The sequence below is a fragment of the Leucoraja erinacea genome, chromosome 13, assembly GCF_028641065.1.
Source record: "Leucoraja erinacea ecotype New England chromosome 13, Leri_hhj_1, whole genome shotgun sequence".
Lineage (NCBI taxonomy): Eukaryota > Metazoa > Chordata > Chondrichthyes > Rajiformes > Rajidae > Leucoraja > Leucoraja erinaceus.
Genome location: NC_073389.1, coordinates 25,970,166 through 25,996,872, shown reverse-complemented (window position 1 = coordinate 25,996,872; position 26,707 = coordinate 25,970,166). Strand labels below are relative to the sequence as shown.

At 40.3% G+C, this 26,707-nt stretch overlaps 1 protein-coding gene across 2 annotated transcripts in view; it reads right to left on the bottom strand.

Annotated features, from left to right (window-relative positions):
• The window catches only part of kdm6a (lysine (K)-specific demethylase 6A), a 195,270-nt gene that overhangs the window by 5,035 nt on the left and 163,528 nt on the right, over nt 1–26,707 (bottom strand). For both annotated transcript variants that reach the window (XM_055644641.1, XM_055644642.1), the window contains 11 exons: nt 16,939–17,068; nt 16,479–16,584; nt 14,763–14,968; nt 13,603–13,670; nt 13,439–13,513; nt 12,661–12,809; nt 9,414–9,528; nt 9,000–9,187; nt 8,338–8,479; nt 5,309–5,435; nt 3,463–3,633 (listed from right to left, as the gene is read on the bottom strand). In XM_055644641.1, the coding sequence (XP_055500616.1) occupies nt 3,463–3,633; nt 5,309–5,435; nt 8,338–8,479; nt 9,000–9,187; nt 9,414–9,528; nt 12,661–12,809; nt 13,439–13,513; nt 13,603–13,670; nt 14,763–14,968; nt 16,479–16,584; nt 16,939–17,068 (1,477 nt within the window). The remainder of the gene's footprint in view (nt 1–3,462; nt 3,634–5,308; nt 5,436–8,337; nt 8,480–8,999; nt 9,188–9,413; nt 9,529–12,660; nt 12,810–13,438; nt 13,514–13,602; nt 13,671–14,762; nt 14,969–16,478; nt 16,585–16,938; nt 17,069–26,707) is intronic.

The window sequence follows — 26,707 nt, the reverse complement described above, 5'->3', positions numbered from 1 at the left end:
TACACAAAAGGACACAAAGTTCTGGAGCAGGTCAACCAGCATCTCTGGAGGACAGGAATAGGTGACACTTTGGGTCGGGATCCTTCTTCAGACAAAGGGGCCAACCCGAAACTTCACCTATCCACATTCTCCAGAGATGCTGCCATACATGCTGCGTTACTCCAGCACTTTGTACCTTTTCTCCTTTATATGTTGCATTTTTTCATTCAAAATGGTTGTGCCATTTTGTTAGTTAATTTCAAAACAGCTAACCAAAATCTAACGCCTTGATCGAGGAGTCCGTTCTCTAATTAAATAAAACATTTTTAGCAAGTCATCTATTTTGGAAGATGTTATAACTGAGAATCTTATCACAACCAGAAATGCTATTTACATTGGGGGCGAAGGGAGAGAAAGTGTAGGTCATTATGTAATAATTAAATAACAAGAACCCTGATCGATTCTCCCCTTGCTTGCTCTTGGGCACTTCATGAAGCTGTAGGGTATCCAGAGATTAATTAACTCAGCAAACACTGAACTGGATTCATTCTGATTTGCACAGCTCAGACAAAAGCCAAGACATTGAACATAATAATGCTAGATTTAAACCCGTCTCACAGTGCGAGTCCACCCACGAGTGTTCCATAGTTAAAAACAAATCAAACTTGTGGTAATTACGTAGAATTAACGTAGCGGGAACGTCGGAACTCATGGACGTAACTTAGCGGCCCGTATCGTTAACGGCAGGTACTCAGGAAACTCGATAACGCGCGAAAAATTTTCAACATATTGAAAGATTTCCACGAGTCAAATTTACTCTTGAAGGAAAAATTTGAAACTTTTAAACTCGTTGTAATACCGTAGTAGTCCGTGAGTTTACCATAGTGACTCGTAACTCGTGGGTTTGGCCTGAGTGCCAGAATGTTGAAGATTAGTCAGATCTTAATGGAAAATGAATGAATGGATGGATAGATATAGGGGTCTGAAATTAACCTGGATACTTTCGATGGGAGAGAGCCGCCGTTGAAGCTGAAGCAAAGATGGGAGCTCAAGCATTGATGGGAAGGGTTAACACCGGGAGGGACGCGTGAAAAGTGACCAAACTGAGGAAATTCCCACGTATATGAAGCAGAGAGAAACGTGAGTTCTACATCTAACTTTGGCATTAAGCAGCGAGGCTCCCTCCATTTCACTCTGGTTTGCAGCACCAGCAGTATGTTGGTGCAACTCGGAGTACATGTCACACCGAAGGGAGGCTTCCTCTTCATCCCAAACTGCTGGCCTTTGGAGGGAATTAGCGCAACGCCAGGGAGGGAGATGGGGTGGACGAATTTTGCCGAGGGCGCGCCCCAGGCAGATGGATGTGCAGAACCCACCTGTTTGCATTGACTTTCCAACGGTCTGAATGTCCTACAAGGTGAATCTCTGGAGTGATTGGCGCTACGAAGGCAAGGCCAATGAATAGCCATTGTAGATTGGCTCTGCACGCTGTATGGACATGTTGAACTGCAACGCTACCGCGGCGACCAAGTACTAAGGGCATTCGGGACCTGATTATGGAGATTAACGGCAGCCGCGCAAGCAAGCTCCGCTGGCACACCACCGTGGCAGCCCTGGAATATCTCAACCCGCCGATGATGATGCGTGGCTCGGCTGACCCCGAGCTTTATCCAATTGCCCAAGACACCACCTCAAGCGCCCAGTCCGTCGCCACCGCCTCCTTGCTGCACAATGGCAGCGAGTGCGGGGCCGAGATCCTGCCTAGTTTTTTTAAGTTCTGAAATTGAATAACTTTCAATACTGAATCAGAATATACTTACTGTATGAGATGCTGTCCAGCTCCTCTATTTGATACTTAAAACAGGCCTTCATTCACGGTGGTGCAGCGGTAGAGTTGCTGCCTGACAGCAAATGCAGCATTGGAGACCCAGGTTTGAACCCGACTACGGGTGCTGTCGGTACTGAGTTTGTAAGTTCTCCCCGTGAACTGCGTGGGTTTTCTCTGAGATCCTCCCACACTCCAAAGACCTACAGGTTTGTAGGTTAATTGGCTTGGTGAATGTAAAAAAATGTCCATAGTGGGTGTAGGATCGTGTTAATGTGCGGGGATCGCTGGTCGGCGCGGACTCGGTGGTCCGAAGAGGCTCTTTCTGCTCTGTATCTCTAAACTAAACAAACAGGGGAGACCACTGGACCTTCTTGGTCAATTTATTATTTTACACATATATATATTACACAGATCACGCAGTGTGAAATAAAGCTGGCAAGCCGAGGTTATGCAAGAAACGGAGGAAAACGGGAGACGATTTTATTCAGCAACTCCATTCTGGCAGAACATCTATCCTGTGTTAAGAAACCTAGCTTTCAGGGGATTTAAATCTTGAGTTCAACTTCTACCCGAATTTAATCGATTTACAAAAGCTTTCAAGTTCTCCCTGCAGTCCGTTTCTTAAACACTTTTACGCTGTGCGCTTTTTTTGACAGCCAAGTACTTTAAATGCCATTTATTGCATTGTAGCAATGATAGGCAACGATTTGATATAAAGTTAAACCTGTTTTTTTTGTTTGCAAACACACAGCGGTTAATTACATGACAAGACATCACCATGTTTTAGGTTTAGGTCACAGTTTAAGGATAAAGGGGAAATCTTTTAGGACCGAGATGAGGAAAACATTTTTCACACAAAGAGTGGTGAATCTCTGGAATTCTCTGCCACAGAAAGTAGTTGAGGCCAGTTCATTGGCTATATTTAAGAGGGAGTTAGATGTGGCCCTTGTGGCTAAAGGGATCAGGGGGTATGGAGAGAAGGCAGGTACAGGATACTGAGTTGGATGATCAGCCATGATCATATTGAATGGCGGTGCAGGCTCGAAGGGCCGAATGGCCTACTTCTGCACCTATTTTCTATGTTTCTATGTCATTTACGCACAGCACCGCCCTTGGAAAAAATACGAGGTACGTTGCCTGTGGCTGGAGTTTGCAAACAAATGAATGGGTTGTCAGAATTTGTTCATTTATGTGGGGAACGCATCTGAGCAGAATCTGAGAATCGAGCGGTGTCCCAGAGAAGCATGCAGCTACATCTAAGAGGCACGGAGAAGCTGATCATCGGGGCAGTTCTGTCCATGGTCATGGGAGGCTTTTTATAATGAAAAAAACAAAACTGCATGACATAATTTTTATCCATGTGATGATTTTTCCACATGTTGGTGGTCGTTGTTGGCTCAAGAGTAACTCGGGAGAGGAACTTGGTACATCGCAGAAATGAGAAGTAAACGGCGAAACTTAGACATACACGTGGGAACTCGTTGAAACTCCGGAACATAAACTTGGAATCTCGTAGAAAACCACGAGTTTCATTTTTTCTTTTACTCGGGATCACTCGTGGGTGGACTCGGACCGTGAGACAGGGCTATTACTGAGCTTTGTAGCTGGAATGAGCCCTTTACACATATATTGAACATTGTATTGAATGAACTTACTAATGTGAACTGGTCATAGATCTGCATCAGGTCCTCCATTCTGTATTGTTCCAGCACAACAAAATTGTCAAGGTTTCCACTGGCCTTGCGAGCGCAGTCCTGGCAATGCACTACGTACGTCTTCCGTGAATTACTCTCATTGGTAACAAAAAGTAGATCAAAAACCTCCACCTGTTGCACAGACATTAATGTTAACAAAGTCATTAATGTTAACATTTCCCATCTAAAAATGGATAAATTTGAAATTATCCTGCAGAAAACATTTCAACAGATGAGCAATAAATCATGTACTTACTCAAACATATTGTCAGAAAACAATATTTTGTGGTAAATATACTAGTAATTTAAGACAAGTTAGGCAATAACAAGTTAGGCAATAACAAGCATAAACAGGGTAACAAGTTAGGCAATAACAAGCATAAACAGATGGTGACAGTGCTTCACTCCAAATTGGAGCGCTTCACTCCAAAAGCTCCACTCCTGGGGAATTCTCTGCCACAGTGGAATTTTATGCCACAGAAGGCAATGGAGGCCAATTCACTGGATGTATTCACTAGCTAGATATAGCTCTTAGGACTAACGGAATGAAGGGATATGGGGAGAATGCAGGAACGAGGGACTGATTTCGGATGATCAGCCACGATCATATTGAATGGCGGTGCTTGCTCGAAGGGGCGAATGGCCTACTTCTACACCTATTTTCAATGTTTCTAAATCCGTTATAGCCAAACCAATTGTTATCAAGACGGCAACCTCATTATTCCCGTAATACACATCAACTTTGATTCCATTCTGTAAGGTTGAACAGAGTAGATCTTCTTCTTTCCCAGTTTTTTAATGTCAGCACAACCATCTGAGGCTCAACTTAAAATGGATTCCTCACCCCACTAGGACCCCACCAGTTGTGCGGCACAGTAGCGCAGTGGTAGAGTTGCTGCCTTATAGTGCCAGAGACCTCGGTTCGAACCTGACTACGGCTGCTGTACGGATGAATAGGTTGGGTGGTTAATTAGCTTCGGTAAAAATTTTAAATTGTTCCTGTACATATTTGGAGTCCAGGAGGAAACTAGTGCACCTGGAGGAAACTTAAGCGGTCAAACTCCGTACAGACAACATCCGTGGTCAGGATCAAACCCTGGTCTTTGGCGCTGTAAGGCAGCAACTCTATTGTGCTGCCCAAAGTTATAAAATTCATATTGATTGAAATCAGTATTTGGGGTAAATTATTAAAAATGAAATGCTGCAATGAGTCACAGCTATTCACTGTGTTTCCTGTTAAGCGACAAAAGTAGAAAAGATACTTCAATATCCAGAACTGGCAATTACTTTAACCTACACTAATTCATTCTGTTTTAGGGCCCGTGACAGGAAAAATGATAAGAAATGTTTAGAAAGCTAATTATGAACTTGGATTTTGTTGCCTGCTTTTTAAATTTAATCACAAGAAACGGACATGACTGGAAATGCTAGTATTTAATAACCATGAACCAAGTGGTATTCTGCACCATTTCACCATCACTAATAACAGCTTTTCATTCCATGATGTGTTTTAATAACTGAATTTCAATTTCCTGTCCACCACAGGTGGGATTTGAACTCAGTCCAGGCTGCTAGAATCCGTGCCCGTCATGCCACTGTGACCTTTAATTCTATAAACTATTCTTAGCAATATTCTGTAAAGTCAACTCAAATAGATTTGAAATGCATTTTTTGTTGAAGAGCGCTAGGAGTGAAAAGCAATGAAAAATAAATTGAATGAAAACAGCAACCAACTTTGTCTTGGTCGACAAATGTAAATCAATGAAAATTTGTGGCTCCTCTTAGGGTGCCATTATCTTGGACTGACCTCACAAATGTTGCAGTAGTGTGCAGGCTCCTCCTTTGTATGGCCATGCCATACAATCTCTTTGCCTGCACTAATGAGACCTTCCCTTAACATCTGGCATTGCTTGAGGGTTCTCAGCAGGCAGTATCTAAAGAAAGACATTAACACGTTGGAGGCTTTCAACTTGAGCAAAATGCCCCTCCCAACTGTCCTCTGTGCAGATATCATCATACTTTAACCGGAGGCTCCAGAGAATACAAAGGCAATCAAATACGTTTATGGTCTCCGTCACTTTGTGGCAACCAGTAAAACAGTAGAAGCATGGTTTGACATGGAAGCCTTGTAAATGTTCACACTCATCTGTTGGCCACCTTCCCTCTGTTTAATGCTACCATAAATTATTCATGATCACTCAAAGGATAAAACTGGGATTAAGACTAGTTGGGCCGGATATGCGACACAGGAGACTGGGACGCTTTGCCAGTCGATTTCCTCAAAAACCCAACTGCTTTCAAACGGGGTCAGAGTAATCTCATTAAAATGATTATATTGATTAATACATTTCACATCTATGGTCTCCAACAATATGTACCACAAAGATATTAGACATTTTTTTAGCGAGAATAAATCTTTTTGCAGTCACCAATGTGTTGGATATTAATTCAAATTATCCATTTGTTGGCACCCAGCTCCCAGCTAAAGTCCCCACAACATGCCTGCCTCAGCATTTATTTTAAACAGACAAATTGTTCTCCACTAATAGGGTATATTTCTATTGCTCTTTGACTTAAGATGCGAACTGCTACATTAGGAATGGTTCACTATGCTGGGAATATGATCTGAATTTAGACATGTTAATAAAAAGTTAACAAAGTTAACTTTCATCCATTTTGAACCTGGATTTCAATCTTGACTCACAGCGAATTTACAAAGTAATATTTTAACTGAATAACGTCTGGGTAAAAGATGGAAGCAGGATTATTTTATGAGAGGTTTATTTTATGTTAAGAGGTGCAGCTTCTTTCTACCTGCCAACTAGTCATGTGTATATTAATCTATTTTCAATATGAGGAAAAACGTTTTCACACAGAATTGTGAGTCTGTGGAATTCTCTGCCTCAGAGGGCAGTGGAGGCTGGTTCTCTGGATGCTTTCAAGAGAAAGCTAGACAGAGCTCTTAAAGATAGCGGAGTCAAGGGATATGGGGAGGCGGCCGGAACGGGGTACTGATTGTGGATGATCAGCCATGATCACATTGAATGGCGGTGCTGGTTCGAGGGGCCGAACGGCCTACTCCTGCACCTATTGTCTAAAATGACTTACCAGAGGTTCAATTTTCGATAGATTATTTTGTAGAGGCAGGACTGCAGGATGGGGGCCTGGATATTTAAGGTGCATGATATTCGGGAAGATTGGGAAGCTAGGAAGGCCCCTTTGAAGTAGGGACATCTTATTAAACAGCAAAGCAAGTGAGGGGCCATGTGCCTAAATCCTGCTCTGAATGTATATTCAAGTGAAAACTAATTATATTTTTAGCAATATTCTTATGTCGTGTTTCATTTTATACACAGATCTAGTAATAAAGGGAATCCATAATTCTTCTTTCTTCCCGAATCAGTATTTAGTTAACAGATTTGACCACCATTTAAAAATAAGATTGTTGCATGATTAAAAAAATGAACAGATATAAGAAAGAATACCCTAACATTAAATGGCCCTTTATCATTTGATTACCTTGATAAAGGCTTTAGTTTTCATACCAGTTTCCGAAGATAGCTTCAAGAATATGCTTTCGTAAATAAATATTTTCCTTTTTTAACCTTAAACTAAACAGTTAAGATTTATTTTGAACATAAATTTATTAATATCATCAATGATTTGCCAGCTAGCTTATGCTGTTCTTGGGTACTTTTACAACATGCTCCTGTAGAGGAGAGAGTAAAGTGAGGAGATAATTAACCTGACTGGCAGTCTCTAGACTACAACAGACCATATTAAAATTATCTTAAAAATCCCAATTGCTGTTAAAACATGAAAAGATGGCTAATCCATGGCTTTATTAAAAATCTATCAGCGCCATTTATAAACAAACTTGGTTGAGGAAAAGTGTTCAAAGTGTCAGTGGGAGCGCTGCACGTTGGCTGCCCTGACAGCAGCGTGTCCGTTATTTCGACTTTTTTTTGGTTTTTTTTTTTGGTTTGTTTAAGTGTTTGTTTTGGGTGTTTCTCGGTGTGCCTTGTGTGGGGGTGGTGGTGGGGGGGGGGGGGGGGGGGGGGGGGGGGGGGGGGGGGGAGGGGGTGAAACTGTTCTTTCAGTCACCCTCGACGGAGAGGCGACTTTTTCCATGTCGCTTCCATGCCTCCCCTCTCGCGGCCTAACAGCTTGGATTGGAGCGGCCTTTCCTGGAGTCGGGCCCCAAGCATCAGCAGCAGGCGCAGCGTGGACTTTTTTCCATCGCGGAGCGGGCAAACCCTTGCCGGGGGTCACCGAAGAGGAGTGCTTTGATCGCTGGCCTGCGGACTGCAACATCCTGAAGCGGAGCTTCTAACAGCAGGTACGGCATGGACTTTCCATTGCGGTCTGGGATCCCTTGCCAGGGATCGCCGGAGAAGAGCTCCGACTGCCGGCCTGTGGCCCATAACATCCTGATGCCGCGGTCTCCGGAGCTTTTAGCCGCGGGCGGGGCATGGATTTACCTTCCGGAGACTGGGATCGCTGGAGAAGAGCTCCGACCGCCAACCTGCGGCCTATAACATCCCGAAGTCGCGGTCTCCGACAAGAAAGTGCCGATTCGGGCGCTCCAAGTCGTGTAGTGTGTTCGACTGTTCATGGCCCCAACCACAGGTGAACAAGGGAGGAGGACTGGCTGAACTTTGTGCCTTCCATCACAGTGAAGAATGCTGTGGTGGATGTTTGTGTTAAATCTTATTGTGTATTGTGTGTTCTTCTTAAGTGTATCGCTGCTGTGACGAATAAAATTGACTTTGACTTTGAAAAGCCTCAGGACAAACTAAAACCATGCATTCCGCTCATTGCAGATTAAACACTCACTTGATCATTTCATAGAGCTTTGGATCAGACACCTTGATGTTACGTGCCATGTTCCAGGACAGATGAATCATGGGAACAATAGACTTCACGCTTTGTAACTTATTCCACTCGTATCGTTCCACTGCCAGCTTATATTGATTTGCTGTAGGGTGCACAATTAACTTTTAGTGTAAAAGTCAAAGCAGAAATAACTTAAAAACAACCGTTTCTACAGAGCTAAACATGTATTACAAACATGTTCAAATTTCCCGTGCTAAATATATATTATAAAATATTAAAGAACAGATGGGTGCACAGCAGCTTACAAACACCTAATTCCATATGTTCTTCTGGAAATATTATCCCTGAATCAAATGAAAAATTCTTAAAATTAGATTTATTATATTGAGAATAAATATTTATTGAGGAAAAATGTGTGCGTGTGTAAAAAATGTATATATACTGAACTTTTTTTGTTTATTATTTTATTTACAGAGTACTATTTTTACATATTCTGTTGCAGTTGCAGATGTCATTGTTCTTTTGGGAACTATGACAATAAAACACTCTTGACTTGATATTTTGTCCTTGCTAATGAATCATAAAACCTTGCCAATAATCCAGCTATGGATCAAAATATACAAATAGCACATGCATTGGTTTGTCAGATGCAATAATGGTACCTGTCAGAGGGCCGACATTCCAAGCTATGTTGTTGCACCATCCAATGGCCTGAACCCAATGCACCGTACCAGCATTTATCCATACCAGGTCACCTGGGCGCTGAATGAAACGATATACTGGTACATTAGCCTCGTAAAGATCCTCTAAGTTCGGCCACCATGAGCCCATCAAAAAATTTATATTATTCCTGGCAAAGAAAATATAAATGTGATTTAAAAATATATATTATCCAGAATTCTCTCATTTTCCACTCTTTATGTTCATTTCTACTTCTCGAGGATACATTTTTGGGACATTTTTGCCATGTCATTATATGTAATTGTATGTAATTACACCGTTATGCTTTTACTATATTTTCAGAATTAAAGTTACACATTCTATAACATCTATTCTTACAATAAAAATATTCTTACTTTTCGCAGAAGTCATTCATGACTGCCCAATACGATTCAGGCACAGCAAACCATTCACAATCTCCAGGACCTATATTAATATTAACCGAGCAGTAATTGTTGTTTTCTTGATGACCTATAATTTAAAAAAAACACTGATAAATTACAAAAAGGACCAAGTGTAAATTAAAACCAGAGATGTGCACCTTTTCTATTTTTCCACACTATTTAAAAATACATTTCCAACATGCGTTCTGTGCAATTGTACAACTAATTTGTAGATTTTCAAAACCTGCTTCAAAGCAGTATTAAATAAAAATTCAATTTTCAATACATTTCTCTTTGACCCATTAGAAAAATTAGCATCAATTTTACAGACGGGATCGACATCAAACAACTTTGCTTACTGAAATGTTTAAGAAGGAACTGCAGATGCTGAAAAAAAATCGAAGGTAGACAAAAATGCTGGAGAAACTCAGCGGGTGAGGCAGCATCTATGGAGCGAAGGAATAGGTGACGTTTCGGTTCGAGACCCTTCTTCAGACTGATGTGGGGGTGGGGGCGAGAAGAAGAAGAGGCGCGGACAGTGGGCTGTGGGAGAGCTGGGAAGGGGAGGAGAAAAAGGGAGAAAGCAAGGACTGCCTGAAAATGGGGAAGTCAATGTTCATACCACTGGGGTGTAAACTACAAAGCAAAATAAGAGGTGCTGCTCCTCCAATTTACAGTGGGACACACTTTGGCAATGAAGGAGGCCCAGGACAGAAAGTCACTCAACACCTCCATCCCCCACCAGGAAGGTCTTAAAGCCCTCCGTTTCTACCTCAACCGCAGAACCAACCAATTCCCATCTACCGATACTCTCCTCTGCCCAGCCGAGCTGGTCCTTACCCTCAACAGCTTTTCGTTTCTCTCCTCCCATTTCCTCCAAATCCAAGGTGTAGCTATGGGCACGTGCATGGGCCCCAGCTTTGCCTGCCTCTTTGTAGGGTACGTAGAACAATCCTTGTTCGAGGCATACCGTGGCCCTATCCCCAAACTCTACCTCCGCTACATTGACGACTGCATTGTTGCTACCTCCTGCACCCATGCAGAACTCACTGACTTCATCCATTTCACCTCTAACTTCCACCCAGCACTCGAATTCACCTGGACCATTTCCGACATCTCCCTACCGTTTCTGGACCTCACTATCTCCATCGCATGTAACAGACTACTGACCGACATCTACTACAAACCCTCTGACTCCCATGGCTATCTCGACTACACTTCTTCCCACCCTGCTTCCTGTAAGGACTCTATCCCCTACTCCCAATTCCTCAGTCTACGCCGCATCTGCACCCAGGATGAGGTGTTCCAAACCAGGGCATCGGGGATGTCCTCATTCTTTAGGGACCAGGGGTTCCCCTCTTCGACTATAGATGAGGCTCTCACCAGAGTCTCTTCTATATCCCGTAGGTCTGCTCTCACTCCCCATTCCCCTACTCGTAACAAGGGCAGAGTCCCCCTTGTCCTCACCTTCCACCCTACCAGCCGTCACATACAACAGATAATCCTCCGACATAGAGAGCTAGATAGGGCTCTTAAAGATAGCGGAGTCAGGGGATATGGGGAGAAGGCAGGAACGGGGTACTGATTGGGGATGATCAGCCATGATCACATTGAATGGCGGTGCTGGCTCGAAGGGCCGAATGGCCTACTCCTGCATCTATTGTCTATTGTCATTTTCACCACCTGCAACGGGATCCCACCACTGGCCACATCTTCCCATCTCCTCCCCTTTCGGCTTTCCACAGAGATCGCTCCCTCCATAACTCCCTGGTCAATTCAACACAAACCTCAATATCAAATTCTGCTTGTTTAGATAACTCACATTTTTCTTTCTTTTTGTATCAGTACCTGCTATTTTTGTCATCCCCCCCACATCCCCTCCATTTTTATTTCCATTTTATCTGTTGGCCTGCTGAGCTTGTCCCTGTCAGCCAGACAATACAAAATGAGCAACACATTCGACACCCAAAAAAGCTTGCTTTTAACAATAGTTTTTTAGTCCCATCAGAGAAATTCCCTTTATTCCACCCATTGCACTCACCCACCGTTTGAATTTCTGTGCTGAACATAATGCCAAGATCAACTTTCATCTGTCTGCACTTAATCCATATCGCTCCATTCCTTACATAAGCCTATCTAAAAATCTCTTAAATGTCACTCGTGTATCCGTCTCCACCATCACACCCTGGGCAGCACGTTCCAGGCACTTGCCACTCTCGGAGTAAAAAAAATTGCTCGCACATCTCCTTTAAGCTTTGCCCCTCTGACTTTAAAGCCATGCCCTCTCATATTTGATTTTTCGATCCTGGGGAAAAAAACATGCTGAATTTCTACTTTATATGCCTCTCATAATTTCATATAGCTATCAGGTCTCCTGCAAACCTCCAGCCTGGCAGAGAAAACAATCCAAGTCTGTCCAACCTCCCCCTGTAGGTAATACCCTGCTCATCCCTTTCGCACTGATCAAGGGTCTCAGGCCGGAAACATTAACGGTTTCTCTTTCCACAGATACTGCCTGGCCTCTGGGTTATTTTAGCATTTTTGGTTTTTAGTTCAAATTTCCAGCACCTGCAGATGCATTCCTAACCATGTTATCAACTTGCGCTGCCACATTCAAGGCTTTTTGAGCTCTATCCTCCTCCAACAGTAAATTCTACTGACTCTCAACCAACAGTAAATCTCTTACAAACATAGCCATTAGTCAACCAGACATATCATTAAACAATTCCCTATTATATCCCATCCATAGTTCCATCCTTTCTATATTTACTTTGTATATTTATTGCTAGCTCTTTTCCATCAACATTATTGTTAAGATTCTTCAGAAAATTATCTTTAAAGAGTATTAAAATAAAACTTTTGAACTTCAGTCTTGTTTTGATTGTCCAAATAAAAAAAGTTATAGATTTAATTCTCCACTGAGTGGATAGAGGGTGAAAAGAATAATACGGTATGGATAGTCATGGAGTGCTGTAAAATTCACTTTTATTTGCTGATACATGGGACTCAATCTCATGCATAAACATTAGTTATTAATTAATTTACTCCGCACCAATTTCTGTTCTTGTACATGAATCAATAAACGTAGGAGCATAAGAATGCAGAGAATAAATTTGTGGTGCAAAAAGCCTAATTCCAAAATTAAACAATAAGGTTTGTTTCATTTCGTATTTATCTACAGCTAACAGTAATTAATTTGACCGACCACCACTCCACTGACCTGGAGTCCTGCTTCCTGGAACTTTCATGTATAGCTGGACTGTGTTCATTCCAAGGATTGTATGGCCCACATGGCTCAACAGGTTTCCTGCTGAGACCACACGTACAAAGGCAGGCAATTTTGTTAATTCATGAAGTTGCGATTTCCACCTGAAGCAATGAGCAACAAACGTGTAACAGTGCAACAAAATTCATACATCACCGACAGCTTTAAAATTATCGGTGCCGTTAGAAACAGACGTGTTGACTCAGTTATATGCTCAAATCATTTATACACATTCGCCACATTCTCCTGTATCTGCTCTATTGCTCTCCAGGGACAAAGGAATTAGCAACTTTCAAAGGATTCTACAGAAACCTTCTCACATTGAAGCAAAAGAAAGGGAAGAACACCAATTTTCACAATGAAATAGTTTAGTTTATAGATACAGCACGGAAATAAGCCCTTTGGCCCATTAAGTTCATGCCAATTAACCTACAAACCTGCACATCTTTGGAATGTGGGAGGAAACCAGAGCACCTGGAGAAGCAAAATCTTGATCAGTTGGGCAAGTGGACTGAGAAATGGTTAATTTGAGGGGCTGAGCGGGTGGGGTTGGGCAAGCTAGGACTTGATTCTTTGGAGCACAGGAGGATGAGGGATTATATTATAGAGTTGAATAATTCTTCCATTATGATATTTTACAACAATTATACTTTATTAAGATTACTAAGCATCAAATATCATTTTTTATTATTTACAGCAGGGTTTGAGCCACATTAAAAAGGCAAAAACTTACTTTTGCTCATCTGACAAATCGATGTTAGTCCCAAATTTAATGGTTTTAAATGGACCTCTCCTCTTTTTGCTACCACTATTTAAAAAAGAAAAAGTTACCAATGTAAATGTTTTCTAAATACTTAATCTTTAAAACGTTTGTTATTTTTGAATGGTAAAACATACTTATCAGAAGATGTGGATTCACTATCTGATTGGTCTTTATGATGGCTATTCTTCTTCTCATTTTCTTCCTGCAAGTAAAGGAACGTCAATTATGTGAAGGAAGTGCATTATTTGCTTGACCTGGATAGGGCAACAAACAAAGACAATCTCGTAGAGCAGTGGCGAGTTTCTCAAAGAAGTTGGATTATTCAAGGTCATCACAGTATTTACTGGGAAACACTCGGGAACCCAAGGTATTTCAGTGGTTCACAGCACCCACAGCCTTTACATATTCTACCAACAAACTGATTACAAGCAGATTTAACATTTTTTAAATAATTCATCAGTCATCAATGTTTCTTTGCAATCATTCATCCTCATTTTCTCTCCGAGTAACCATCTTTCTGCTCCCTCTTAATTAATTGAAAAAACATCCTCCCATGTGCTGACAACTCTCAATTTATCTCAATTCAATTTATTGTCCTTAGCCTTGGTTATAAGTTCTGTTTCTCTTTACTTCAACAAACTATGCCTTATAGTCTAAACACCTCCGAAAGCTATTTATTGCCTCTCCGAATTACCTCTTTCCCATCGTGCATCCCCAGTATGTATGATCTTGCATTTAACATATTACAAAGTTACCCAATCTTCTTATTTCCAGAATTTTCAACATCAATTACAAACTGACACATTTGGCCCCTTTGATAATATTTGAGCTGCCAATTTTATCTTCAAATCCATTCATTCAAATCGAACAATGACAGCAGTAATGTGAAGACAACACAGAGCATTAAAAAAACATTAAAACGATTTAGGATTTTTATTCATGGCCAGAAATCTTTACTTGAATATTGTTATTTCACCATTCCTAGAATAAACTAGTAGCTTTTGAAATCATACCAAGTTATACTTCTACAAAAGAATCACCACAGGAATGTCATTAATTAAAACATAGGGAAAGGATGGAATACCAATGGAAATGAAGAAAATACAAAATATTAACTTTGGTATTTTCTCAATGTTCTTCATTTCCTTCAGTATCCTATCCTTTCCATGTATTTTAATTAATGACATTCCTCTGGTGATCCATTTTTTTTAAAGGAACAAAATCTGAATGACATGAAATACATTTTGTTTTGCTCTGAGCCACATTTAGTCTCTGACAGTGGGAAAAAACTAACCCGCAATGATTCCTGGAATGATGAGGCTTGGTACTGTGCATATTTGGCAATTGTGGTGTGTGATCTACTGCTCTCACAGCGCCAAATCTTCTTTGTTCCAGTAGAGTCCCAGTTTTCATCTGCTGGCTGCAATAGTTGTGTCCGCACCTCTACTAAATGTTCATTATTTGCTTCTACCAAAGTCTTGGTGGAAAACAGACCTAGGTCTAAAATAAAAACCTAATTTTTTTTAATTGATTTTGTGCACAGTAACAATTGCAAGAATTATGAAAGGTGAACTTTGCCACCTCAAAAATGTCCACAAAAGCAGGCCGTATTGGTTTAAGGATAGCAAGAGACCAATGGCAATAGAGATGACAATTCCCTACATTCCCTGATATTTGAAGTAGAGGGGAAGGAAATGGCAGGGGCGTTTACACTTTATGTGCTGGAATCATCCACGGTTTTCTCTTTTCAGATGATGAGACCTTTGGTTTTGCATAGCCTAGGTTTATTTGTCTTCATAATATCCCAAGTTTTAAAAAAAAAATCAACAAAGCAGGCTAAATGATTTGTGGGTAAAAACTGCAGATACTGGTTTATATCAAAGATAGACACAAAAGTGCTGGAGTAAATCAGACAGCATCTCTGGAGAAAAAGGATGGATCCTTTTCCCATCCATTTTCCCCAGAGATGCTGCCTGACCCGCTGAGTTACTCCAGCATTTTGTGTCTATCTTCAGACTAAATCATTTCTTCCCCATATCAGATGATTTATGAATAATACAGAAAACACTCATTTCAACGGACCCCTTTAAAACAGATTTTGGTTATAGCGGATTGACCTACCGACGGCTGACCACTCAGGCCGCCTCCCCTGCCGTTTCAAGCACCAGGTGTCTTGTGAGATTAATATTAAATCTTCCTGCTGCCTGGGATATGTTGCAAAAGGATGCCATCACCAAAAATGAACCTACTGGAAAATGAGGTCACTTTTGTGATGGTATTCTAGTTGCATAAAGACTTCTCAGTATGAGGTGAAAATGTCGAGTGCAAATCACATAGAAACAAGTGTTGAGGGAACAGAGACAACATTGAAGATATCACTGACCGATACAAAACAGTTTCATATATTCAAATTATTCAGTTTCAACAAAATTTCTCCGGATCAATTTTGTAAGTATGAATACAAGTTTGTTACCTATATTAATGTGAAACTACTGCAGCAAGAATATTGCATAGATCACTGACCAGAGAAACTAACAGGAAACACAAAATGAAGGGATAACTTTCATGGTAAGAGAACCATGAAGATTCTTGATAACTGTGGAAATAATTTAACGTATAAAATAATTTGAGTTGGCATTCTGAAGTAAATAAAAAACAAACGGCTGGGTGAACTCAGCAGGTCAGGCAGCATCTGTGGAGGTAGAGGGATAGCTAACATTTCAGGACCCATTGAGTACTTTGTTCTTTTCTGCATTGTATTTATAATATACTGAAATGATGCATGGCATCCACATTTAAAAGTATCACTCTTTTCAAATGTGGATGTTATATATCACCTCTATACTAAAATGTTTTCCCACTAAATGTTCACTTTTCTTTAAACTTAAAATTGGCAAAACAGTAATCTGCTTCGAATTTTCACAAAGCAAAGAATACTCCAAGAACAATGCTGAAAGAAATTAGGTTAAAAATAATTATTAATGTATTACATTCATATTACAAGACTTACCTAGCTTGAGAGCTCCAGCAATACCACGGATTACAGTAACAGGGTTGTTGGGATTCGTACAGAACTGATGAAGTGGAGGAAAGAAAGCATCACGCTTGTTTTCTAACTGCACAAATGAAAAAAAACATTATATTAGGTGTTAAAACGTTACATTTAAAAAAATAAAAATTGGATACAGAGTGAAACTCAATTTATGGTTATATATATGAATCTAAATTATTAAGTTTTCCCGCTGTGTTGTATGCCTTTAATAATCACGAAAAGATAATCGGGAACTTGCCTTCAAAATTGTACAAAAATTGAATCAAAATCAAGTGTTAATATCATACAGAACTAGTTTAACCATTATTTTAGTTTACAAGTATAAGAGTTTTCATTGCCAATTGGAAGCTAATTCAGAAATAGATACAAAAACATTATTTGATTGATCGGTTAAACTGGTACCTCGTGTTCTACTTACATAAATACTAGGTGTGGGAGGGTTTAGCTTGTCCTTTGGCAGTGGTGGATAGGGTGGTGGTAGTGGTCGAGGAGGTGGACACTTGTCGAGTAAAATGCTACTATTAGATAAACCATTTCTCCCCAGATTTCTGAAAAATAAGTATTAGGTTTGTCACATTCCATTTATTAACCCCATTTGCAAATAATTAGAAATAAAATTGTGTGTGAACGAGGCGATATTGACCAGAGAAACAAAAATGACAACATATAAATGGAAACCTCGACCAAGCTCAATTATTCAAACTTTGCACGGACAATAGCAGATCTCATATTTTTTTTCAGTTCATAGCTCATACTAATTAATGTACAATTCAAATGTGTATTCATGTATAACAGGATAGAGTTTCAAAAACATTAACAATTTCATTAGTCAGAAATAAATTAAATAAATCACATTCCAAAATTGCGCACTAGCAACTTAAAAAATAACTAAGAATTATTACTGGTTAAATGATAAGTTCTTAAGATATCTCGAATATTCAGAAATCTTGGATAACTCAGTGTTGCCATGGTCCCCTATGGAAACAAAATCAACTCATCCTGAGCTGATTAAAAGACATTCAATCCAAAGTAACATGAATTTCAGGAAGTATTACTTCCCAACAGGCTAGAATGCAGAGATGTGGGTCTTACTTGATACCACCAATATTCATATTCCGAAAAAACACATTTGTCAATAAGAGTAATTAGTAATATTGTTTCAATATACCCTAATAAAAGTGTGAAATGTAAAATTGTTGGGACTTAATTCTGAGCTCAAATGTGCAAGTAACTATGTCATACCAGAATGATTAGATTACAGCCATATAGGTATGAAATGCTGCCTATTCTTACTGATTGGCGCCTACGGGTCAGGAAGTCAACAATCTAATTGCAGAGTTGTGTGCCAAGACATCCAGGAGTTTAAGATGTTTGCTTGGAATTATGATGTTGGAAGCAGAGCTATGTTCAATGAATAGGAGGCTGCCGTATATGTCTTGATGTTCCTGGGATGAGCTGGAGCCAGAGGAACAGCACCTGCCATATACCTGTAGTAGCAGTAGGTAAATCGTAGTGCACCAAGGTTGACTGGGAGGCTCCAGATAGTGCGTATTATTCCACACCTCTCTATACCTTAACATTCAAGATCTTGTGCAGATGTCTCATGGTCTCAGTTGTTATGGTCTCTTCCCCTGGCAGCTAATTCCAGATACCAACTATTCTTTGTCTGACTAACGTACCCCCTTTTCCACCATAAACCTCCTCCCTCTTAAACTTAAACCCTTAGTTTTAGACATCCCTATCATTGGAAACAAATTAACGTTTGGTGATTTTCCTGTAATTTAACAAACCTATCTATACCTATTATTTGATACACCTCATCTCTTAGCCTTCTCTCCGAGAAAAATAGATCCAGCCTATCAAGTCTCTCCTTAAACCCAAACCCTCTCCCCCTCAAAGCAAGATCCTTGTTCAGACACAAGTGACTGCAGATGCTGTAATCGGGAGCAAAATCCAAAATGGTAGAGGGGCTCAGCGGGTCAAGCAGCATCTCTAGAGGCAAATGAGGTTGACATTTCGCCTCGAGATTCGAAATGGCAGGCATTGGCCTCATGAGATCAGTGCTTCCACACCTCAAAAAAAAAATTCAAAATATAATCCCAAATTTCCTGGAATTTGATGGTATTTCCTGAAATATTAAAAATTGCTTCCGACTGCTTTTTGGTTAAATTCCCACTCGTTAAACTGACAGCGCTCTGTTTAAACCTTTGAGTGCCAAACCGGCAGTGCTCAGTGTATTACCTTTACACCCCTTTGCAGGCCAGATGCGGAAATTTCCCAAAATTATGATTGCATTTCCCTAAACTTACCCGAAAACAACCAGAATTTCCCGAATTCAGGTAATTTCCTTCAAAGTGGAAACACTGCATTAGATACTTCCACTGAGTTCCTTTGTTTTTTGCGTAACATCCTTGTGTATCTTTTCTGCACCCGCTCCAGCTTAATTGAATTTGTCCTATAGTGTGCCAGCCAGAACAGCACAATCAGGCATTGCACCCCCATAAGGTCATAAGGAATGAGTAGAATTAGGCCATTCGGCCCATCAAGTCTACTCCACCATTCAATCATGGCTGATCTATCTCTCCCTCCTAGCCCGGTTCTCCTGCCTACTCCCCAGAACCTCCGACAACTGTACTAATCAATAATCTATCTATCTCTGCCTTAAAAGGATAGACCTCATCAAAAAGCTCCTAAAGCTTTTGAGAGTTCATTAAGTTGTTGAACCACCATATTTCAATAAACCCATTGGAAACACTTTGCATTTAAAATAAAAGTTATAGCTGCCCATTTACTGCCCACATAAACTATTATATTCTTCTGCAGTTGTACAGGGCCCTAGTGAGACCACACCTGGAGTATTGTGTGCAGTTTTGGTCCCCTAATTTGAGAAAGGACATTCTTGCTATTGAGGGAGTGCAGCGTATGTTTACAAGGTTAATTCCCGGGATGGTAGGACTGTCATATGCTGAGAGAATGGAGCAGCTGGATGTTTAGAACGATGAGAGGGCATCTCATTGAAACATATAAGATTGTTAAGGGTTTGGACACGCTAGAGGCAGTAAACATGTTCCCGATGTTGGGGGAGTACAGAACCAGGGGCCACAGTTTAAGAATAAGGAGTAAGCCATTTAGAACGAAGAAGAGGAAACACCTTTTCTCACAGAGTGTTGTGAGTCTGTGGAATTCTCTGCTTCAGAGGGCGGTGGAGGCAGGTTCTCTGGATGCTTTCAAGAGAGAGCTAGATAGGGCTCTTAAAAATAGCAGAGTCAGGGGATATGGGGAGAAGGCAGGAACGGGGTACTGATTGGGGATGATCAGCCATGATCACATTGAATGGCAGTGCTGGCTTGAAGGGCCAAATGGCCTACTCCTGCACCTATTGTCTATTGTCTAAAACATCCAAGGTAGTGGAAAAAATATAGCCAACTTAGAGGTCTTGAGTATTTTCAAGATCAACTGCAAGGTAACTATGCTGACCACGTGGCCACTTGTAGCCATGTGGTCAGCAACAGAACAAAAAACAAACTTCTCAGCAGGGAGTGCAGAGACGGTTCACCAGACTGATTCCTGGGATGTCAGGACTGTCTTATGAAGAAAGACTGGATAGACTTGGTTTATACTCTCTAGAATTTAGAAGATTGAGAGGGGATCTTATAGAAACTTACAAAATTCTTAAGGGGTTGGACAGGCTAGATGCAGGAAGATTGTTCCCGATGTTAGGGAAGTCCAGGACAAGGGGTCACAGCTTAAGGATAAAGGGGAAATCCTTTAAAACCGAGATGAGAAGAACTTTTTTCACGCAGAGAGTGGTGAATCTCTGGAACTCTCTGCCACAGAGGGTAGTTGAGGCCAGTTCATTGGCTATATTTAAGAGGGAGTTAGATGTGGCCCTTGTGGCTAAGGGGATCAGGGGGTATGGAGAGAAGGCAGGTACGGGATACTGAGTTGGATGATCAGCCATGATCATATTGAATGGCGGTGCAGGCTCGAAGGGCCGAATGGCCTACTCCTGCACCTAATTTCTATGTTTCTAATGTGACTTGCAGAGCTTCTCTGCCTGTTCAAACAAACCAAGAACTATTTCCCAATGAAAAAAACTGTTATAACAAGGTCATATAGTCACATTATAAAATTAGCATGAATACATGTAATTAATTAATATCCACACATGTTGAGAGGAAAAAAACTAAATAATTTTGAAAAGCTTCATGTAAACAGGCTACAACAATGCTGTCCACATATTGAAACTTAAAATGCAAAATTTTTTTCAAACAATAATTTCTTGAAAAGACATAAGTGAAAAATCTTGTAAAGATATTTCTGAAAATCAATGATTGGAAGGTCCATTTCATTACTGATGCCATGATTACCATATTTCAATCAAATTTGATATGGTATTCAAGTTTCTCAAATTATAGTTTGAAAATAATGTTTCGCAAATACATTTTGATGACGACTGCAATCATTTTCCTGCATATCATCTATTTTGCACTTTGAAGAATGTGAAATTATCATGAATTTGAAGATAACGAAAAATATCATTGCGTGATGCACATTAAACTAAAGACTGACCCATCATTATTTATCAGTGGTGGCATTAATGGTAATAGCAAAGGAGGTCATTATAAATTGGAATTTTCTTTTGACATAATTACACACAAACATTGAACAGTGCAAATTCTTAATCATTTAAACTAGTTAAATTAATGTTTGAGAAATAAGAACATTATTATTGCATTATCCTGACCTCCCATCTACCACATTGGAGATCTTTAATCGAACGTTATTGGACTTCAAGGTTATATCTTGCACGGAAGTTGTATCTTTTCTCTGTGCATGGCTTGATTGTATTCATGTAGTCTTTTCTTTGACTGAATAGCACGCAAACAAAAGCTTTTCACTGTACCTCAGTACACGTGACAATAATAAACTAAACTAAATAAACTAAATAATTTGCAGTGTTCATTCTATTAATAGATTCACAAATTCATAGAGTTAGACACTTCTGCCCAACTAGTCCATGCCAACCGAGATATCTGTCTATGCTAATTCCATTTGTCTGCATTTGGCCCATTTCCTTCCGTACATTTCCTATATATGTGCCTGTCCAAATGTATTTAAATGTTAATTCTACCTGCCAGGACCACCTCATTCCATACATCCACCACCCTCTGTGGGAAAAACTTGTTCCTCAGATCCCCATCAAATCCTTCCCCTTTCACCTTAAACCCATGCCCTCTAATTTTAGAGTAGCATTGTAAAAAGACTAATAAAGGTTTTAACCTTTTGTTTTAAATGGAGCACAAATACAGCTCCTAATTCTAGAGCATTTCTTAAAGACCTTGAATATTTATACATTTAGGTATAACATTTTCTAATGTACAGATTAAAAATTTTCATTAAGGGATTTAAAGAGCATGAATGATTAACATCTAAAAAAGTTTCAAAATTACTGTTGCAATCGCATTTACAAACATTTTAAAAAAGGTTTTGCTTCCATTTTTAATACAAATTTGCCACATATGAATGCTATGCAGTGAAAATGTAAAAATTCTACATTTGTTTGAAAATGTTTAACCTTTAACACTGATCAAAGACAAAGATTTCTTTACACCCATTCTTCTTTGATGTAACAAGTTGACTGCAATGTATTTTGATTGTTGTATTAAATGGACTTTATATATACATCAAATTGAAGGCAACCTTTCTACTTCTTTATATAGAAATCTGAGACTTTTAAAATCCAAGTAAACAAGCCTGAAAATATAAAGTAGAAATAACACTTACGGGCTTACAAAAAAAGTGCTGGAGTAACTTAGGCAGCATCTCCTGGAGACCATGGATAGGTGACATTTCTGAAGGTGACAGGTCTGAAGAAGGGTCCAGACCCGAAACGCCACCTATCCATGTTCTCCAGTGATGCTTTCTGACCCACTGAGTTACTTCAGTACTATGTCGTTATGAAAATATAAACGCTTCAAGAAAGCTTTTTGAGAGATACACTGCCCTAATCATCTAACATGATAACCTGACCTCCGCAACAATTATGGCACATGGTTGCATATACCTCTGTTCTATTAAAATGTTAGTGCATACAAGAATCATGAAGGCGCACACCCAGATTCACTATATTTCATACAATTCTACATCCACAAGAATTCCAGCACTGAAATGATTGAATGTATCAAACTTTACATTACTCAATGGAGATTAAACAAAGGTAGCAGGGATGGGAATGTTGAAATTGAAAAAAATGAACAAATGATTGAAAAAGGAAAAGGCCACGGTAGAGAATCAACAGGAAAAAAAACACAAGATAAAGATTTTGGAGACAATAGAGAAGGATGAACAATTGAATTCACAATTAGGAAACACCATGCCAATCAATGGGTTACTTCGGGCTTTGTTTTAAAACAAAAACATACAACTTTTGGCTAAGTAGGCTATCATATTTTCTTCTTGGAGAGTAAATCCTTGTTATAACGGACGGGGAGGGGGATGGGAAAGTAAAGAAAGGAATGGTGTTTGTTATTGCCAATTGTCCACTATAACCGAGTGCGGTATTGATAATATTGGCCAATTTAGTATGTGACAATGTCAATGGACAAGATTGCCTGACCACTATCCCTGGACCGATCAAAATAATGTATCAAGATAAGAAAATTAAACATAAGATTACAATAATTACTGAGAATTGTACAAGGAAGAAGTTAATGAAGAATACTCCCAAATCATGGAAAGATGATGGACAACCTCATATTTCCGCGAAGATCTATTTAAAAGTGGATAAAGTAGTAGCATCAGGTGCTTGCTTTAATTGTAACTAGCTGTGTCATTGGAGCAGGGAATGCCCACCACAAAGACAGAGGAGAGATTGGAGCAAGAACCAAGGGGAAGCTACAGAGAAACTAAGAAGGGAAACAAAGTAACTGCTGTTAACACAAAGGAAAAGATCTGACTGTAAAAAAAAGGCACCAGTGACAGGAAAGGAAGGAACTGCAGAATACACTGAAATACCTGTAAACCTATGGAAACTAAATGCAGAAGTTGCTCCACATATTACCAGAAAAGTAAAGTATCTAGCAAGTGCAAAAGTCTTGGGAGCAATGGTGAGAAAGGCAATTATGGCAGACCCGCATAAACACGAAGAACAGAACTTGTCTAACCAATGTACTGTTAAGTTCTATCAGGCCATGAGGACAGTTGTTGCCCAGCTACGCCAGCATCTGGGGAGTGAGGTATGTGATTATGTGGACCCGCACGTTTGGGCAGAAGACACAACTCAGGTACGATGTGTTCGCATTGATCCCATCCAAGTAGCTCTCTAGAAAGGGGTGACACTGTATTCCATACAGCAGTACCCATTGAAACAACAGGCCATTACCAGCATAGGCAAGTTAATTCGGGGATTGCTGAAACAAGACATCTTAGTAAAATGCCAGTCTATTTGGAACACCAATCCTTGCCGTTCCAAAAGCAGGAAAAGAGGGCCAGGACAGATTGGTCCAAGACCTAAGATCAATTAATGCAGTTGTTGAACCGCTCCATCCTCTAGTGCCAAACCCTGCTCACATCTAAGCTCTAAGAAGGCAGGAACAGGATACTGAGTTGGATGATCAGCCATGATCATATTGAATGGCGGTGCGGGCTCGAAGGGCCGAATGGCCTACTCCTGCACCTATTTTCTATGTTTCTATGTAATCCCAGCCGAAGCAAGAATCTTTTCAATAATAGACCTGCAACATGCCTTCTTCTCATTACCTCTACATAAGAACAGGCAATATTTGTTTGCTTTCACGTATAGGGGGCAACAATACACTTGGACAAGATTGCCCCAGGGATTCATTAATTCGCCTACCGATGTCTACAGGAACAATTGAGTACTTTAAATTTCAAGAGAAAATCTACCCTGGTACAACACGTGGATGATTTGTTGGTAGCCAGCATGGATGAACCAAGTAATCGTGAAGACACTGCTCAATTACTAAATCACCAAGCAAATTTGGGATATGTGGTCTCACAGTCAAAAGCAGTGATGGCTCAACAAAGAGTGAAATTCTTAGGAGTAATAATTTCGGCAACAGAAAGGAGTCTGGAAAAGAGCAGACTCAAACCAAATTGTGAATTTCCAATTCCCAAAGAAGCAAAACAAATGAGGCAATGGCTTAGTATAGTGAATTACTGTAGACCTTGGATTCCGAATATAGCTCTGGAAACCAAAGAATTAACCCCCTATACAAGCCAAGAAGGTGAATTCCAATTTTCCAAGGAAGCAATGGAGGCTTTTGAAAATTTGAAGAAATCATTGATGCAGGTTCCAGCATTGGGAAGACCACTTTATGATAATACTTCCAACTTTATTGCACAATTCTTTCTGAATGCTCGACTGCAGTCCTCGGCCAAAGACACGGGGATGGGCATAGACCAGTGGCTTACTATTCATCCAAACTCGACCCAGTAACAAGGGGCACCCCATTATGCACCCAAATCCTGACAGCGATATATAACAGTTTACAGTCTGCTGCAAATTTGACCCTACAGCAGCAGATAGTAGTATATTGTTCCCTTTCAGTGGCAGCCTTATTGGAACAGCTACAAACTCAGCACCTAACAATGGCTTGTCAAAATAAACATGAAATGTACTTATTGAACAATCCAAAACTCCAATTTAAATATTGTACCACAATTAATCCTGCATCTTTTCTTGTTTCACCACCAGAGGAGCAGTCAGAGGCGGGACATGACTGTTTGTTTATAATCGAGGAGGAAACATCCGTGGTGGAGGTTTTGAGACACACGTGTATAGAGGACCTTGACATGTCATTGTACGTAAATGGGAGTGCATCCATTGGACGCAGGGGAGATAAATTGTCTGGGTACGAGGTAATAGATCAAGATGGGAACAAAGTAGAAGCAGGTGCATTTCATTCACCTTATTCAGCACAACAGGCTGAATTATTTGCTTTAATTAGGGCTTGTATTATCGGGAAAAATCTAAGGGTAAACATATATACATATTCTAGATATGCATTTGGAGCAGTACATGATTTCGGACAATTATGGAAAAATAGAGGATTCCTAACCTCGGCAGGAACTAAAATATCTAATAAGCAGTTGGTGACAGATTTATTAAAGGCCCTGATGCTATCCAGACAAAAACAAAGAAAGGGAAAATGAAGTGTAGTGTGTTTCGGGCCGAAACCTTCTCCAGAAAGGGAAAAGGAGGAGTTTGGGGGATGGGAGGAGACAGCAGTTTCTCCAGCTTTTTTGTGTAACCTTCGATTCTCCAGCATCTGCAGTTCCCTCTGAAACAGAGAACAGACACCAACAGACATTGGCAATCGTAGTGCCGATCGGGCAGCAAAAGAAGTATCCTGGGTACGTAAGATGGCGGTGCCAAAAATGATGAGGCAGACTAAAAGTTTAGGTAACAAGTCTCTCTCGGAAAAGCCAATGCCAACCATCCAGGAAATTATTCAATTACAGGAGGAAGCTTCAAAAGGGGATGTGAAACTGTGGAAAGAACTAGGGTGCACAATTGATTGCATGAACAGGGTTATAAACTACTCTGGCAGGGCAGACTTGCATGACAGATCCTCTTGCAGTTTGGGTTGTAGAGTGGCTGCATTTTTCAACTCACTGCGGTGTAAGAGCTATTGGAGATACGCTCTTAGCTACTTGGTGGCATCCAAGAATACAAACTTTGGCCCAGAAAATGAGTAGCAATTGCCTGATTTGCCAGAAGTACAATCCTGGAAAGGGAGTAGGTTGTGGAGATGGGAAGACACCTTTGCCTATGGGTCCTTTTGAAACTTTGCAGATGGATTATATAGAGTTGGAGAAAAGCCAGGGATACAGATATGTACTCGTAATGGTCGATGTATTCAGCCGGTGGATCGAGGCTTATCCAACACTTGATAACAAAGCGGCTACTCTTATCAAAGTGTTAATCAGAGAAATTGTCCCTAGATTTAGTATCCCTACTCTCCCGACTCTCCCACGGCTAGAAACATTCTCTCTACATCTACTCTCTCCAGTTTCAGCTCCACTCCAAATCATTACAACTGTTCGTCCTTCTTGTCATTCTTTTCCCAACCGAAATTCCTTTAAGAGCCTGAATGTATAGTTTTGTAGCTATAGCATCTCCGTTCTTGTACAGTGAATTCAGAAAGTATTCAGACCCCTTT